At 35.6% G+C, this 18,763-nt stretch overlaps 1 protein-coding gene across 10 annotated transcripts; it reads right to left on the reverse strand.

The window, feature by feature from the left end:
• Positions 1 to 134: 134 nt before the first annotated feature.
• LOC146931502 (ABC transporter G family member 15-like) lies at positions 135 to 13,088 on the reverse strand. 10 transcript variants are annotated; one of them, XR_015006746.1, is made up of 11 exons: positions 12,352 to 13,088; positions 8,815 to 8,894; positions 7,329 to 7,790; positions 7,088 to 7,210; positions 6,463 to 6,594; positions 6,012 to 6,296; positions 5,545 to 5,817; positions 5,346 to 5,453; positions 3,304 to 3,355; positions 2,958 to 3,191; positions 135 to 679 (listed from the first exon to the last, which is right to left on the reverse strand). XR_015006746.1 is itself a non-coding variant. In XM_085702997.1 (10 exons), exons 1-9 carry the CDS (start codon positions 12,593 to 12,595, stop codon positions 2,996 to 2,998), a joined length of 2,067 nt encoding a protein of 688 aa, XP_085559123.1. In that variant the 5' UTR covers positions 12,596 to 13,087; the 3' UTR covers positions 138 to 679; positions 2,958 to 2,995. The 10 variants fall into 10 exon arrangements, 7 of the variants coding, with proteins under 7 accessions (XP_085559123.1, XP_085559121.1, XP_085559122.1 ...); XR_015006745.1 differs by having other exon boundaries at positions 135 to 685; XR_015006747.1 differs by lacking the exon at positions 135 to 679 and adding an exon at positions 2,675 to 2,776.
• Between the last annotated feature and the right edge of the window lie 5,675 nt (positions 13,089 to 18,763).

Below are 18,763 nucleotides of genomic sequence, written 5' to 3' on the forward strand. Positions count from 1 at the left end.
AAGGAATGAAGAGGGTATTTACAATGAAAATTCAGAATAATGCAAAATTATTTATAGCCACATAACCATCATATATTGTAACTACAGTCAAAGGAAAAGTTTGAAATGACCAAACATGTCAAAAATGCATTAAACACTTCATAAACTGTCTGAACATTGCTTGTACCGCCAACGTCCAAATTTTGGATTGTTTTAGATTATATAATCCAAAATCATTCTCAGATAGGTTCGGATTATATAATTTGAAACATGCACATACTGTTAAAACTTGTATTTTGAAGGGTTTGACACGTTTCAACAACACAATTACAACAACATAATTTAAAAACGTAAAACAACATAATAAAACACAGAAAATCATGGATCAACCGAACTTAATTCTTCATCTAGTTTATCCATGCAAGCCTTGATTTCGTCTTAGGTCATGGGCTCAATTAAACTTTCCCGAATATCTCGGAAAGATCTGACCAAAGAAGCATTTAACTCGTCATTCCAGAGCTTCATCTAGGTGAATCGGCCGTGCATATCTTAGTCTATTGATGATACTCTACACCGACCATCCTTCTTGTACCTCTGTGCCTGAGACGTCCATTAATTTGGTCCAGTTGATCCTTCAAGTAAGACAATGTGACATCTTTGTGGACCTTAAACGGATTAGGTTTTCCCTCATCATAGTAAACTGCAGCTAATTTAGTGTGCATATTTGTTAGATAAGTGTTCATGGTTTGTCTACCAATTTATATTCGGGATGAGTGAAAACTTAAATCACTAAGTAAAGGTTCAATCGTAAGATCAGAAACCATGAAATTTATAGAAATATGATATTTAACTATATTATGTAATGGTGGGGGGTTGTAAGAAATATTTCGAAAATATTAATTTCGAAGGTTGTAATTATGTATTGGCTAAATATTTATTGTGAACTGAATTCACAGATGTTTTCATTATTTGGTCTAGGCGTAATACATGTTGGATATAAGTTAAAGGTTGCAAGTTATTGAAAACTATTTTTTATTAATTAAAGATTCCAAGTTCCTCTTAAAATGCCACCATTCGAAATTGTGTCTCTTTACCAAGTGGTATAAATTTCTATATAAATAGAGGCACTTGAGGACCGGTATGACAACATATTTTGGTAAACTATTATCAAAAGATATAATTATTGTGTTTATGAAGAATCTCATCAAGATATTCAAAGTATCACGAAGAAAATTTGTTGTATATCTCATTTGCATCTAATATTCAAAAGTTTACGGGATGTATTGACCCTAAAGGTTAGTGTGGTCAAAATACACACACTTTGACTTTCTCCAAGTACAATCTTCATCAACATTTTCACAAATATTTACAAATATGTCTAGTCATAGTTTTGTTGGGTAATCAAGTGTGTGATTATGTCCCACATCGACTAGGAATGGAGGAAACAAATGATATATAAGAGAGGGAACCCATAAACTCATTACCTTAAGGTTTTTTGGGTAAGAGTGTGGTGTTCAAATCTCTTATTGGTGCTGGACGTTTGGCCCATTGCCGCTCCCATGGCTCCCCGGACTCCCCAACAACTCCCCGGACTCCCACTCCCCAGACTCCCCAACAAGTTAGCTGGACGTTTGGCCCATTGCCGCTCCCATGGCTCCCCGGACTCCCCGGACTCCCCAACCCCCGGACTCCCACTCCCCAGACTCCCCAACAAGTTAGCTGGACGTTTGGCCCATTGCCGCTCCCATGGCTCCCCGGACTCCCCGGACTCCCCAACAAGTTTATTATCTTGATACTTGATAGCCGCTCCCATGGCTCCCCGGACTCCCCAACAAGTTTATTATCTTGATTTGATAGCCGCTCCCATGGCTCCCCCGCTCCCATGGCTCCCCGGATTCCCCAACAAGTTTATTATCTTGATTTGATAGCCGCTCCCATGGCTCCCCGGACTCCCCAACAAGTTTATTATCTTGATACACACTTGATACTTGATAGCCGCTCCCATGGCTCCCCGGACTCCCCAACAAAAAAACCAATCCCCGGACTCCCCAACAACTCCCCGGACTCCCACTCCCCAGACTCCCCAACAAGTTAGCTGGACGTTTGGCCCATTGCCGCTCCCATGGCTCCCCGGACTCCCCGGACTCCCCAACCCCCGGACTCCCACTCCCCAGACTCCCCAACAAGTTAGCTGGACGTTTGGCCCATTGCCGCTCCCATGGCTCCCCGGACTCCCCGGACTCCCCAACAAGTTTATTATCTTGATACTTGATAGCCGCTCCCATGGCTCCCCGGACTCCCCAACAAGTTTATTATCTTGATTTGATAGCCGCTCCCATGGCTCCCCCGCTCCCATGGCTCCCCGGATTCCCCAACAAGTTTATTATCTTGATTTGATAGCCGCTCCCATGGCTCCCCGGACTCCCCAACAAGTTTATTATCTTGATACACACTTGATACTTGATAGCCGCTCCCATGGCTCCCCGGACTCCCCAACAAGTTTATTATCTTGATACACAATAATTATTATTATCTTGATTTATTATTATATTGATACATGATACACAATAATTAATCTTGATACTTGATAGCCGCTCCCATGGCTCCCCGGACTCCCCATCAAGTTTATTATCTTGATACACAATAATTATTATTATCTTGATACATGATACACAATAATTAATCTTGATACTTGATAGCCGCTCCCATGGCTCCCCAGACTCCCCAACAAGTTTATTATCTTGATACTTGATACGCCGCTCCCATGGCTCCCCGGACTCCCCAACAAGTTTATTATCTTGATACACAATAATTATTATTATCTTGATACACAATAATTAAACATATTTTCAAATGTAATATACTTTTTTTAAGGAACAATAATTAAACATATTTTCAAATGTAATATACTTTTTTTAAGGAAAAAAGTAATATACTATGTTACTAATATCTGAAAATCCAGCAGAATTTAATCATACCTATTTAACTATATATATTCTACTTTCTGGTTGTTCTTCTAGTAGTGGAGTGGAGAATCAAGATCCTCTTGAGAAGATAGTGAATGAAGTGGTTGACGCCTCATGGAAGGAAAAGATGGCATTTTCTTGAAAGAAGGTCTTTTCTCAAGCTGGTGTAAGGTTCTTTTTGCATAAAGTTCTTGAAATAATGGTGATGCTCTTTCCTTGAACTTGAGAATAATAAAGAATAAAATCCTGTAGCATATGAGAATGATAAATAGAGCACCTAAGTCCCACCACTTGGAATGGCTTAATTCCATCCCAAACATGTGTGTTATCGCATATTCTCCGGTCAATTTTGGGTCACCTGGGATTAGTGGATCAAACTCAAGCCCTAGTAAGTCATTCTTGTATGAACCCTGCATCGAAATTCATATTAATTAGCATTGAGATGGACATTAACACCGGACACGACACAGACACATAGACACTGATAATAATCAAAAAAATGGAGGTATGCAGCTACATGTTGGTATCGCGTCAAACATTTGCCTAAAACCTTGGAATTTTCATCCTTCTTTTCCATCATGTGTTAAAATTATTTTGGTGACTTGACCAAAGACCACCACCAATTAGGAGGGAATACCAATAAATTTTTCTCTTCTGGACTTAATTGGGGGAACTGCTACGCCAACACCTATGAAGCAGTCTTCAACCTTCTTGGTTGGTATTGATGTTGTCATCATATCAAACCAATTAAGATATTTATGGATTTTCCCTAACTTCAGATTTTTTTTTTCATCCAACACTTTTCAAATCCATTATCCAGTGATAATGGATGTCAATGTGTTTCAAGTCTGAATGAAACATGGGGTTCTTGGCTATATGGATGGCGCTTTGATTGTCAAACTTCACCACATGTTCATCTTGTACATGTCCTAGCTCACATCATATTCTGCTCCAGTAGTTGACAAATGCAACATACTTCTGAAGTTTGATTGCCAAGATACAACTCCTACCTAAAAAAGCAATTAAATATCCTGATGTGAACTTTCTTGAATCTACATCACTTGTCATATCTTCATACCCGACGAACATTTTCTTTTTATTGCCGAAACACAAGCACTTTTTGGCAGTTCCTCTCAGATACCTCAATATCCATTTCACAACATTTCAATGTTCCTTTCTTTGGTTAGATAGGAATATATTCAACTCCAACAATATATGCAATGTCTGGTCTTGTGCAGACCACTATGTACATAAGGCTACCCATAATTGGTGAATAGGTTACCCTGCCCATTTCTTCTTTTTCTTGGTCATTCTTTGAACATTGTGTTTTACTAAGTTTTAAATGACTGGATAGTGGAACATGCACATGTTTGTCATCATGCATTTTGAACCTCTTAAGAAATTGCTTGACATAGTATTCTTGTGACGTCCACAACATTCTTTTAGAATGATAATTAATGATCTTTATTCTAAGAGTTTTCTCCACACCACCTGAATCTTTCATAGCAAAAGATTTTCTTAGGGCCTTCTTGAGTTCGGCTATCTTTTTCTTTTTCCCAACAATAAGCATATCATAAACATGCAACAAAAGTATCTTTGAGATTCCACCCTGTTTCTTTGGGTCAATTTGGTCAGGATGAACAACCCCTTCTTGTTGATCCCTTTTCAAGAATCTGCAGTCATTTTATTTGGCCTGGTTTTGCACAGTAATAACAGTTTTTAGTCTAATGCGAGAGTAGGATCTTCCTCATGATTTTTCATGACCACCTTTTTCTAGATTCTTACGCCTTCCTCTATTTTATTTTCAAAGTCAATGCCTTCGAACTGGTTGTCCAAGCCTTTCCACCACCCCCCCCCCCCCCCCCCAAATAAATTCCTGAGAGTGACAACTAGGGTGCCTCAATTCTCATGCAAGGAATTGAGGAGTGAAAGTGTTTGAAATTCATCGTGTATCTTCATTTCAATTTTTGTCAACTGATTTACAATACCTTTAAATGTATCGACTAAAGAAAGGTAGGATTATAATAACTCTTTTGATACAAAAGGATATCTCTCAACTCTCACCAAAAAATGATGGAAAAAAAAAACTCTCTCTCAAAGATGATTGTTGGAACTCTAATTTTCAATATCACTCTTGGATGAGATAATAAAACTCCTCACAATTCCTTCTATTTATAGAAGAAGAATGTGACACATAAACTTCAAGAGAGATAATGGTTAGTCAATACTTGGATACTCTTGTAAATCACACCGTCACATTTTTCATGTGTTAAAATCATTTTGATGACTTAACTAAAGATCACCATCTATTAAGAGGGGGGAATACCAACACACTTTCATCCAAGATCAATTTTTGTTGCTCATAGAGCCAAACAGACATTTAGTATGAATGGAAATTACCTGCGTTGCCCATGCACCATAACTGATATATGAAATTGGATAGCGCCAAACCACTTTTGGAAGATCAGGTAGCAACCTAAAGAATCCAGAGGCCATCATCATGATTCCCTGCATGAACAACCAATGATATATGAAAAATTAACACAAGTAGATCATGTGGTAGGTTTCATGTAGAGTTTTCCTATCCATTTGTTCTTACAATGATTCCAGCTCCTGTAACGATTCCCATAAGGAAATTTGGAACAAGCGAAGCTACAACCATCATGATACTCTCGATCACTGAGAGGCATCCATAGACGTTAAGAGTGAAAAACACGTAGTGGATGAATCCTGGCCTGAATTTCACCATGTTATATGTGATTGTGCAAGAAGTCAGAGCAATAACAACCAGGAATGGGAATGATGAAATAAAGTTTGCTAAAATATAGGCTGCTACTCCGTAGTATCCATTCATCCTTTCTCTATAAAATACCTGTTTCATATGTATAAGTTCAGTAAGGCTTGTCATACATTTAACATAAGCTATTTTCACAGGCTTTTCCAAAAATTTACACAAGTACTTATGTCATAGAATTTGTTTGGATACACAATTTAATTAAGTGCTTATAGAAAACTCTGATTGTTGACTTAAATAATTATTTAATTTCTTCAATCAATTTTTTTTACCTTCATTTCTTCAATGACGGATGGCAAGCTTCCAATTGAGATGGTAGTCATAAATCCTGTTACAAATGCACCACAGGCACCGCGAGCCAAGATGGAGGTATAGCTATAGCCAACATCAAAATAGAGAGTTCCAACACATATAGATACAATGATGTTGATTATAATTCTCAACCAGTAGTAACCAATATCTCGACACATGTTCACAAATGATCTCCTTGTCAGTATGGAGAATTGCTTCCACCAACTAGCTTGGCTTCCATAGTTTATCTCAGTTTCAAGCCCTTTCTGTAATACATTTATCATTAACAAAATAAATATTATGAAGTGATGACGCTGACATAGACACCGGATACAATAATTACACAGACAAAATATCCTAAGGATTTCAGCTCGGCATAGATATCAGTTGAATTTTCTGTAATGAAGCGTAGAACTAAATAGAAATGCTTACATTGGATGATTGTTCTTGAATCTTGTCTTTTACCCTACTTGCATACGTTGAACGCTGAAATTTCTCGACTAGCATTGACTTAATCTGTGCTGTAGCCAAATTCATGAAAGGATCTGCTGAATTTGGAACATCCTAATAAGGAAAAAAAACGAGAGAAACAATTCCATGTGAATAAGTGATGCTATGAAAATCAAATTAGATCTTAGAAAGGGAAGTTTATAGGTTTCCCGAAGTTATCACAATATCCAAACTTTTAAATTTTAGTTAAGAGTTAGATAAGTATATATAAATATTGTTTCAAAGGTCAAAAACATAAGGTATATATAAGATTTTTCTACAATGGATGAAGAAATGAGGGTTAACTCTGTATAAGTTGAAAACAACTTAAGACAATAAACTATATTTAGATTAGTTTCTGAAAATAAGCAGAAAACAACTTATGACTTATATTATAAAGTAATCTGAACTAACTTATAATGGTATCATAAGCTATTTCAATCATCTACATTAGTGATGTCATAAGATAAGCTCTTCCAAAAGATCCTAAGCGGGATAAGTATATGATTAATCATCTAAAACCTCAAAGCATATGATTATAAATTTAGAATTACTAAATGATACATACATGAATTCTTTGAGACCCCTTTAGTATAGCCGTTACAACATCGAAATCAGAATTGATACATCTTAGGAAGTGATCAGAAGGATTTCTATTACGCGGACAAGGGAAACCAGCTTCAGCAAAAAACTGCACAGCAAATTGATAGCGTATAATCGTATATATTTGCAAGAGATCAAAAACATATTAAGCACATATATGATATAAAGTTTTTCCTGTCCATATAAGATATAATAAATATTTATACCTCGATTGCCATTTTGGCTTCACCAAAGTAAACAGTTTCTCCACGAGCGAGCAAGAAAAGGTCATCAAAAAGTGCAAAGACTTCACTGTTAGGCTGATGAATAGAAGAAATAACAGTCCTTCCATCATGAGCAATATTTCTGAGAGTTTGAACAACAAAAAATGCAGAAGCACTATCTAAGCCACAGGTTGGTTCATCAAGAAACAACAAACGAGGCTTTGTGAGAATCTCAAGTGCAATGCTAGTTCTTTTCCTTTCGCCACCACTTATACCTCTCAAATGCCAGTTACCTATTAACCTATCTGCACAGTCTTGGAGACCCATTTCTATGACTGTTCCATCGATTATGCTGTTGACTTCTTCTTTGGACATTGTTGATGGAAGACGTAAATGTGCTGAATATGTTATCGTTTCTTTCACTGTAAGAGTTCCTAACAACACATCTTCTTGTGTTACGTATGCCTGAAGTTTCAACATCAATTAATGAGTATGATCAATCATGTATTTTTAAATGAGTAAATATTCAAATTAGCTCTCCAAAATGTAATTATTCATTAAAATAGTCTCTTATTTTTGCAAATTGACAAATAAATCTCTGAAATTGTAAAGTGTCGTTAAAAAGTGTTCATCTATTAACTTATGTAGCTAATATCAGTTATATGACACGTTGTTGGAGTTGATTTTAATATTATTGGAATAGGAGTGCGTCTACCGACAACCATCAACGGATAGAATGTTTAATATGAGGTCTTGATAAGTTAAAAAGTAAGATTCTACCATGTTCAGTGAGGAAACAAGCTATTTTATGTGCTGTCTCGTTGCTCTCATATATCATGGAAATTAACAACATCAGGCTGTCTTTGGATGCTCGAGCAGAAGAATTTTTATGTGGTTTTAAGTGCAGAAAATTGTTGTTTTTTATAAAAAGATTTTCTAAAATACAATGAACTTTTTTGAGAACTCAATACAATGAACTTGAAGTTCAACATTTTCAAAAAATAGTAACGTGCAAAGAAATGTAAAATGCTGAAAATAAAGTGAAGCAAATGTAAATGTGCAAGAAATTGCGTAAATTAAACTCTATTATCATGATAGTTACACAATTAAGTTATTATGGTTTGGGTTTTGGTCTAGTCCCTCCGATTGCCTTTGTATCATTCTTTTTATTTTTAATAATGTTTCTTGAGTGTTGCAGCTGATAGATGACGGTTAAGGAGTGCCAACATAGTTTAGATGTCATAGTTTATTATATTTGCATACTTTTTTTTGTTATAATCATCTCTTATTTAGAAAGTTTCACAAGCACAAAGTGAAATACATCGATTCATAATTAATTTTTTTATATAAAAGAAAATGTATGCATGTGGAACATTTTAAAGTCTTTACATAAATGAAAACTGGTGCTCAAAACAAATTCTGTTGTTGAATGCACAAATTTCAGTTGAAAGTTCTCTACAAAAGTAAGGGTTTGTGTTAGTGTACTTACAACAAAACCATAGTTCGGAATTTTTTTCTTTCCATTGAGAAGAACATTTCCCGTCATCACCACATTTTTTGGAAGTCTACCTGCAATACAACAATAACATTGAGACGTTTAAAATTCAAAAAATTGTATCAAGTAGCACTAAAAAAATAATTAGCAAATGGTACACGGGTGACGACTGTCTTATTGATTAAGCTTTGACGCTCCTTTTTATTTTTGGTCAAGTGGTTTAGTGATTAAAATTTACTCCTTTAAAATAAATAAGTGAGCAATCCAACCCTAACATATTGTAATGCATTGTTTATATCAATTGAACTATGCTCACGAAGACCGTCGTTTCTTTATATATATATATCAACAAAAAATTAAATACTTGTTAATAAAAATAATGTTTTTTTGTTACAAAAGGTTTGGATAAGTCAAGTCCCGAAACTAATCACATGACAGGACAAGCCTATGAATTAAGGACTTGGATCATCTCCTCCATGCATCCCTCTCCATCAAAATAAATGTGAGGGAAAGGAGAGAGAAAATTGAAAAAAATAAAATGAGGAAGTAATTAAGATAGATAAACTAATTAAGAGAGGCTGACCAAAAAAACTAATTAAGAGAGGTATAGATAGAAAAATGTTGTGGGAGAGGATTCAAATTCAAGAGTCAAACTCCTTACCAATTAGACCAATCTATGGTGGCCAAAAAATAATGTGTTTCATTTCTTTCTACTTCAAAAAAATTGGTAAAGTGAGTGATAAAAATTAGTGGAAAAAAACTATAATTTTCTTCTGATGCGGCATAATTTGATTTTCTCATCCTATTGCAGTGTTTATTTCGATTAGATTGATAGATCACATTCAACTCATTACAGATTCAACTCATGATGATTTGAACATCAACGCTACAGATTGTAATCCACTTACTTTAATGTTGTCGCCTTTGTAGGTATTAGAACGTTATATGCTATTAGATGATGTAAAAAAAAAATCATAGATTCATTCTTTTTAGTTTTAGCGACACATAATCGTGTTAATTTATCGATTTGAATAAATGAACCTTATTTTTAATGAAAACATATCAACATGTGTTGTGTTCGAAAAAAATATATCATGTGTTTTAGTTTATATATCAAGAGATTAATTTTTTCTTATGAAACAAGAGATTAATTGTTATACACTAATAATGTAAAAATATTTAATACATGCATCTAATCAAATTATAGATGTCACAATAGCTCCTCTAATAGATCTTTAACTAAAGATTCGTAAAAAAAAAAAAAAAATCAAAAATATGTGTTTAACTAATTTTGAGAATGACTTATTTGGAATTTTTATCTTTTTTGGTAGTGTTTTGGAATTTTTATCTTACGACACCAACACTTGTTTAGGCTTTACTTACTTATCATACTTTAGATTATTATTTTGTCAAAAAAAAAAATACTTTAGATTATTAAAATGAATTTCTTTTTAAAATCGAAAGGGTTAGACAAAACAAAATCGTAATAATTTATGAATTTCTGTTTAATAAATTGAACTTTTTTTTGGTGCAATCTTAATTACTCTCTTTGGTTTTTTATATCATACAAATGAGTCTATAAAAACTGATATATCCAATTCACAATATAGATCAAATACATCAACTTCTATTCGCTCATTTTTCTCTATAAAAAGGACTATATAAAGTAAAATGTTTAAGGAAACGCACATAGACTCTCATTTTTATCACACGTACACTCTCATGCTCATTAAATATACCCTTTTTCAAAATCCACAAGTCAAAATATGAGGCTCGAACATGTAATTTTCTAATCTGACAATCCCAACCACCAAAATTGGGATTTGAATTGAGTGTGGTTTGCTGTATGTAGTCAGTACATGTGGACCATCGGAACAAGTTGGACGAACCAAATCTAAGTTCAATTTTTAAAAAATTTAAAATTTGTTTAAAATATAGGAAAATGTTTTTTTTTTGAACAAATAATATAGGAAAAACATTCACACCAAAAAAAAATATAGGAAAATGTTAATTAGTGTCCTGGATGCTGGTTAAGAGAACAAATTTAGTAGTAAGAATTTTTTGGAACTTTGTGTAATCAAGTAGTATTAAAAAATATAGAAAATGTTGTCTTCAATGCCAAACTTACCCTTTATATTCTCTTTGAATGACGTCCACCTAAACCAAAAGCAAGAGGACCTAATTTGAATAATCCTAAAACAAGACAACAAAAAAGGAATGTGGAAACTTGGGGAGTAGTGGGGTAGTACTTAGTAGTACTACTGAGCTATAATTTTTTTAGGCTCATACCTTGGGGAGGTCCGACTCCATTGAGCGGTTTGCACACCCCAAGGTCCGGCCCTACCAATTGAATAAGAGAAATACTTGGAACACTCTCTCTCTTTTTAATACTCTCTTTAACACTCACTCTCATATTAGGTAAAACTCATGTCGGCATTGACGGAGCCACATAGTGGCCAGGGGGTTCAACTGCACCTTCTCAACTTTTTAATTTTACACCTATTTTCTATATTTTTATTGTCTTGAACCCCCTCAAAATAAAACCTTGCACCATATGGCAAAGTTGGGTCTGTGCACACACTGTGACAGTAATGCAATGCAGATTGTCTAAAGTCCAAGTCCAAGCAGAAGATAGAATTTTATATTATAATTGATGATATATAGGATTGATGCAAAGTTGGGTCTGTGCATATAGGATTTTTTTTAGGGGGTATAGGATTTTTTTTGGTAAGAGAAAATGTATAGGATACTATTGTATTCAAATTTTTATTGATAAAATATTCTATAATAGAAGAAAAAAATGTAGGATGTGGTAATTTTTCTTAAATAAATATAAATACATTCTCTGATATACTCATTGACTATCTAAAACCTAATTCGATGATCAAAATATTTAATAAAACAAACATTTGTGAATGTATTTACAATTTTGACATTGTTGGGGAGTCTAGGAGCGTTTGGAGCGGCAATAGACTAAACCTCAATGATATCGAAATACACATTCTAGGTAAAAAATTGGTAGTTTGAAATTTTGAACCCCTTGACCCAGGGTCCTGGCAACGCCACTGCATGTGGGTCTCATCACTTTATGTGGGATCCAATTATAAAGTGTAGTATCCACATAGATTCCATCGAATAAGAGAGTGTGTTAGGGAGAGTGTCCATTGAAAGAAAGCAATAAAAGGTTAAACTTTTTTTCCTTCCAAAAAACGTGATATTTGTGGTTTTAGGAAAACCTTGAATTGACTCATGTTTGAGCATTTGAAGTTAAGAAAAGACGAACTATATATCACAACCAAAGAAACATATACATAGGACATATTTAAGAAGGCCATTACTTTTCCCATCTTATGAGGTTCTTGCATGTCCTATTCAGATTCTAAAATCCGAAATATTTCAACATGTTTTTTGATGTTTTATGGAGTTTTTATGCAGTTCGAATTTTAAAATCCGAAATGCATAGGACGAGTGAGAAACTCATAAGATGGAAAAAGAAACGGTCATTTAAGAATGAGGTAACTAGTAACGAACCTGCAAGTGAATCAAGCAAAGTGGATTTTCCAGAGCCAGAAGGACCCATGATAGCCATGATTCTACCAGGCTCAGCAAAACCATTTAACCCATTAAGTAACCTTTTGGTTGGTCCTTTCCCAAAATTTGGCAACATAACTCTTACATCTTCCCATGCTAAAAAGCTTCCTCTATTAAGACCACAATATGCTTCATCCTCGCTCTCATCCATGTTGCATCCTTTGTTGTTGCTACCAATCTCCATGTTATGTTTATGTTGATTTAAAGCTAAAGAAATTTGACTTGTTTATTATTATGAAGGGTACACGTATATATAACATAAAATAAGCTTAAAAGATATAAGGAAATCTAGAATGGATATACAACAAAAGTACCAATAAGCTATCAATTAATGTTGTACCAAATCAAACAGTAACATGGAAAATTATGAAGAGATAGAGTAGATGGGAGAGTTATTGTGTTGTAAAGGAAATTAAGCTGGGGGTTGCATGTGTTCACATGTACACCATACTTGTGGTCAATCACACAAGTATAATATAAATATACGTTGTTTGCATTCTCGGATTGTTTATTTCTTATAGAGAAGTATTTGAATGAGTACAAGACACAATTAGAAGTGATAGCTAAACAGGTCCTTAGTGAGTACATGCAAATGATAATGTGTTACTTGCTTACAACAAAACCATGTGCTGGAATTGTTTTTTCATGTCATCACGCACCACATTTTTTGAGAGTCTATGATCTGCAACAACATTGAGACATTTAAATATTGAAAATATTGTATTAAGTAGCACTGAAAATTGCATATGGATAGGCAACATCAACTATTTATGATACGTGATGGTTAGGCAGCATCATTATCGCAGGTCTCTTAGCGGTGTCTTAACATCCAGGTGACATGTCTTATTTATTTTCGAGTAAATCACTAAATTGGTCATGTCTTTGTAAGATATTCTCAAATTAGTCCATGAATGAGGGACCTAATTGAGAAACTTTTAACAAAGATAGAGGCTAGTTTGAAATATTAATAGAATCGGGGAGTAATTTGATAATCTCAAGATAGAGACTAATTTGATGGTTTACTCTTTCTTTTCAGCATTGGAGTTTGGTGTCTCTTATCTACGTGGAGCTTGCTTCTCCTTAATTTTTCTTGCCCAGCCCTTCTACAAGAGTCGCAAAAGACACCGTCTCTTGGCATTAAATTGTTAAAAGAATGAAAGATAGTATTACTCATATTTGTTCATATTCTAGATAGGTGTGTTGCTTATAGATGTAAATACTACTAGTATAACATGTGGGGTCCACCCTAATTAAGGATTCCCTCTAAAGACAATTGCATTGATGTATTACAAATTAAAAGATGTGTCGTGTGAGATCCAGTCAAAAAACTTAAGAACCAACAATAAGGAACAATGAATTGGAGATATTCAAATCCCATTACTGGTGCAGATGAGAAGACAAAAACTACTAGTAGTGTGATCGATTCGGACAAAATCGATGAAACTGAAAAAACCAAATCAAATTTTCAATCGAAAGAAATCGAACTTAATTGTTTCGTTCTCGTTTTTTCAATTTTAATATTCAATGAACCGAACCGATGAGTTCACAAACACTCTCACACCAAACCAACAAATATTTGTACATAGTTACTAAGTTTACTAAGATTATGTTTCACATTTCTCAATTTTTATGTGGGTATATACAAATTTTAAAATTCTCATTTATACCGTGACTCATCTATCATAGTTAACTCGTTTTACTTTAATGATATTAATATTTTTTGTCAAGTAAATATTTTTTTTTATTAATTTTGTAACTCTACGTAAGTTAAATATTTAAAGGTATTGATGTACTACTTCTGAATACATTCTATCCTTTAATAATATATTGATAAGATTGAGCAAAAAGTATTTTATTTATTTTTACTTTGCATTTTCACGAAAACTATCAACCAATCCAAACCAAATATTATTTGTTTAATTTGATTTGGTTCTACTTCTAAAAGATGTGAAATCTGAACCAAACTAATCATCGTAAATTAGGTCGATTTGAACAAAAGAAATTGATACAAGAAGAAGGCAAAGCCCCATGAGAAAAATAATTACGAAACCCGACACACATTCCTAGGCATACAAGCTCCAGAAATATCATTAAAGAGGATTTTCCAGATTTATTACATCAAACGAACTATGATTTAAGCTATAGTTAGCTAACCAATCAACACTTCTATTGCCTTCTCAACACGTATGCTTTAAACTGATCTGCCAATTCATATTTATGACCCCATTAAGATTACATCTCCTAGTAACCATGGCAATCCGTAACCATCTTATATTGCCCTCTTGTAAGACAATTGTGCTCGCAATTATCAATATCCCTCGCTATCTTGAGGATTACGTGAGTAGGATCTTAAGGTCGTAAAAAATCTTCATCAAAAACAAATTTGTTTCGCCACTTCCATAGGTACCAATACGCATGAAAATGGATTTCCACCTTTTTTTTTGCACTCCATACTCGCTATTGCTAAGATTGTTGAAGAACCAATCTCTAGTAAAGAAATAATATGATTAGATGTTATTAACCTGATCCAAACAATGGTCCCCTACATGTGCCGGGGCATTAAAGTGTGTTTTAGCAATATGAATCAAATTTCATAATTGATCATGGTAACTATCAAACTATGGTGAAATTAGTGAAATAACCTCCAACCGTTCTTCTAGAAAACCACCATTGAAACTTTCTGTTATGGTCTCCATCACTTCCCGGTTTGAGATATAATAATTGTGTTGGAATTTTTATGGCTTTTTTGTTTGTGTTCTATTGTTATTTTTAATTTGTTTCAAATTTGTACTCCATGTGTCTGATCAAATTTGTTTCTATTGTTATTTTTTTATTTTTAAATATGTTACATCAACTGTGTAAACACCAATTAGTTCTTGGTCTCTTCACCGGTCTCCAATCCAAACTTGGAACGTTATTAGGCATACAAATTCCAACTTTGGAGGGGTGTTGCAGCCTCTATATTTCAGTTTCTGTTATCAGTTGATACTATAGTGATGTTATTTAGTTAGTTCTATTAATCGGCTACTGTGACTCTTTTTATAATCAAAGTATGGTGTGAATTGCACTCATTCACTATATCATTTGGCGCTTTCTTTGCTTACTCGAGTTATTTTAACAGGAATCTTAAAAAACACAGTAAATTCCTTGAAATGCATATTGTTGTGAATTCGGACAAAATCACACCAATGAATAACAAAGATGTGTGGAGCAAAGGAAGTGGTAATCAATAGATAAAGTGTCTCCAAGCAACAACAACAAAAACAGATCTAAATCTAAGTGTAGAGCAACACCACAAGCATAATCAAAGCAATAAAGATAAGCAATGAAAGAAAGGAACAAACACACCAAGATGGTAACCCAGTTCGGTCCAATATGACCTACTCTGGGGGAGAGAGCAGCCCTCCAATCCACTAAGATGAAAGTGATACAAATGGGTTACAAGAAATTAGCTTAAAAGCTCACAAAAGAACAAGACCTAATTTCTACCCATTTTCATGTCACCCACACTCACAATGAATCCTAAGAGAAAACACAAAAGGAAGCTTTTGATCCTTCCAATGGTGAAATCTCACTACCCAAGGTGTTTACAATGTTTCCCAACCCAAGAGATCCTCACTACAAAGACACTCAACCCTAAAGTTACCTCCTTTGTAATCCAAGTTTCTCTCTCTTCAAGCTCTCCTTCAAAATCTGCAAAGAAACACTTATATAGCAGTCTTCAGCTGTCAAAATCGTGTCACGTTTGTCCAAATCGTGACACGTTTGATACGTACGACCCAAGGTACGACCAACCTTATCCTGAAAACGTGCCCAGCAAGCCGAAAATCGTGTCACGTTTTCCCAAAATCGTGCCACGATTATACACCAGCAAAACATGCTTTCGGCATAGCCAAAATCGTGACACGTTGATGAAATCGTGTCACGATTTCTCTGTTTCTCACAACCACAAATTTGAAGCCAAAACAACATTCTCCACCTTGACTTCTAATTTGGTGATGATGTCAGTTTAACCATCAACCACCATGCTGCTCTCTCCAAAAGGGAATTACTCTTCAACAAACTTGATCAAGTCCAAGCAATGCTTGAACCTTGATCTAGGCAATGACTTGGTAAACACATCCGCCGGATTCTCTTCTGATGCCACTTTTTCCACCACAATCTCTTTTGATTCAATCATGTCTCTAACAAAGTGCAAGCGAATGTCAATGTGCTTTGTCCTCTCATGATACACTTGATGATTCGCCAAGTGAATGGCGCTTTGGCTATCACAATGTATCTTCACACATTCTTGAGTAATTCCTAACTCACCAATCATCCCTTTCAACCATATGGCCTCTTTCACCCCTTCAACAAGGGCAATGTACTCCGCTTGAGTGGTAGATAATGCCACCACGGATTGTTGATTTGCCTTCCAACTAATAGCCGTGCCATAAAGAGTAAACACAAAACCCGATAGAGATTTTCTTGTGTCCACATTGCCCGCATAGTCCGCATCAACATACCCCTCCAAAGCATCTTCATCTTGAGCTGCTCTTGTGTATTTCAAACCGCACTTCAAAGACCCGTTTAAATACCTCAACACCCACTTCAAAGCTTGCCAATGCACAATACCCGGATTTGCCATAAACCGACTCACAATGCTAACCGCATAAGCTAAGTCCGGCCTACTACAAACCATTCCATACATGATGCTTCCAACCCCACTTGCATAGGGAGTACTTTCCATCGCTTGCTTCTCATCCTCGGATTGAGGACATTGTTTTATGGACAACTTTGTGTGGTGACCCAAGGGAGTGCTCACGGTTTTAGAGTTTGTCATTCTAAAGCGCTCCACCACCTTCTTCAAATAACTAAGTTGAGATAAGAAAAGTTCACCTTTGTCACGATTCCTCAAGATATCAATTCCAAGAACTCTCTTTGCCGGACCAAGATCTTTCATCTCAAATTCACCATTTAACTTTTCTTTGAGCTTCACAATCTCATCCTTGCTAGAGCTTGCCATCAAGATATCATCCACATATAGAAGAAGGTAGAGAATGACTTTCTCACCCCTCTTCAACATGTACACACAAGAATCATACCCGCTTCTCACAAAGCCGGTCTTCAAAAGAAATTCATCAAACCGACGATACCATTGCCTTGGGCTTTGCTTCAACCCATACAAAGATTTCTTCAAAAGACATACCTTAGACTTATCCTCCACAAAACCTTCCGGTTGCTCCATGTAGATTGTCTCTTCAAGGTCACCATGTAAGAAAGCGGTCTTTACATCCATTTGTTCCAACTCAAGATTGAATTGATTCACAATAGCCATAAGTATCCTTATGGAACAATGTTTCACCACCGGTGAGAAGATCTCATTGTAGTCGATCCCCTCCACTTGAGTAAAACCCTTGGCCACAAGTCTTGCTTTGTACCTAGGACCTTCAACTCCCGGAATACCTTCCTTTTTCTTGAAGATCCACTTGCATCCAACTACCCTTTGGTGTTTAGGTAGCTTCACAAGTTTCCAAGTTTGGTTCTTTTCCAATGAATCCATCTCTTCATTCACCGCCTTCAACCAATACTTGCTTTCTTTGCTCTCAAATGCCTCCTTGAAGTTTCTAGGCTCCGAGTCTTGCACATCTTCAGCCGCATTTAGAGCAAAACACACCAAGTCCGCATAACCATATCTTCTAGGTGCCGTAATGGTCCTCCTCTCTCTATCTCTAGCCAAAAGATAATCGGGATCCACTACCGGTTGAGTCCCACTTGTATCCGATGTTGAAGCTTCATCTTCCACATCATCTTTCTCTTCATTTGGAAGCTCCACCTCAAACTGAGTTTCCTCCACCATTGTTTCCGGTTCTAAAGTCTCTAGGTCTTTACACTTCATCCCCATACGGGTCTCATCAAAGGTAACATCCCTACTAATCAAGACTTTTGATCCTCCACTAGAGTCCAATTTCCACAACTTGTAACCCTTCACACCTTCCGGATAACCAATGAAGACACATTTCAAAGCTCTAGGCTCAAGCTTGTCTTGCTTGATATGCGCATATGCCAAAGCTCCGAAAACCTTCAAAGAGGAGTAATCTGCCGGTTTCCCACTCCATACCTCCATAGGTGTCTTGAAGTCTATTCCCGTTGATGGACATCTATTGATCAAATAAGCAGCAGTTGTCACTGCTTCACCCCAGAAACTCTTAGGTAACCCAGCTCCTAGAAGCATACACCTCACCCGCTCCAAAAGGGTCCTATTCATCCGTTCAGCAAGACCATTTTGTTGTGGTGTTCTTGGTACGGTTCTATGCCTCTTGATTCCTTTCAACCTGCAAAACTCATTAAATTGCTCTGAAACAAACTCCAG

This window comes from Medicago sativa, chromosome 4 (assembly GCF_051527215.1).
Source record: "Medicago sativa cultivar Bolivia chromosome 4, Bolivia_mono, whole genome shotgun sequence".
NCBI classification, from domain to species: domain Eukaryota; kingdom Viridiplantae; phylum Streptophyta; class Magnoliopsida; order Fabales; family Fabaceae; genus Medicago; species Medicago sativa.

Excerpts from the sequence above, each read along its gene's own strand:
- LOC146931502 (XM_085702997.1), bottom strand. The coding sequence starts at position 12,595 with ATGGAGATTGGTAGCAACAACAAAGGATGCAACATGGATGAGAGCGAG. Across the intron at positions 8,895-12,351 it reads TTTGCTTGATTCACTTGCAG|GTAGACTTCCAAAAAATGTG; the intron begins GTTCGTTACTAG and ends GTTGTATTGCAG. Across the intron at positions 6,595-7,087 it reads AGGGGTCTCAAAGAATTCAT|GATGTTCCAAATTCAGCAGA; the intron begins GTATGTATCATT and ends TTTCCTTATTAG.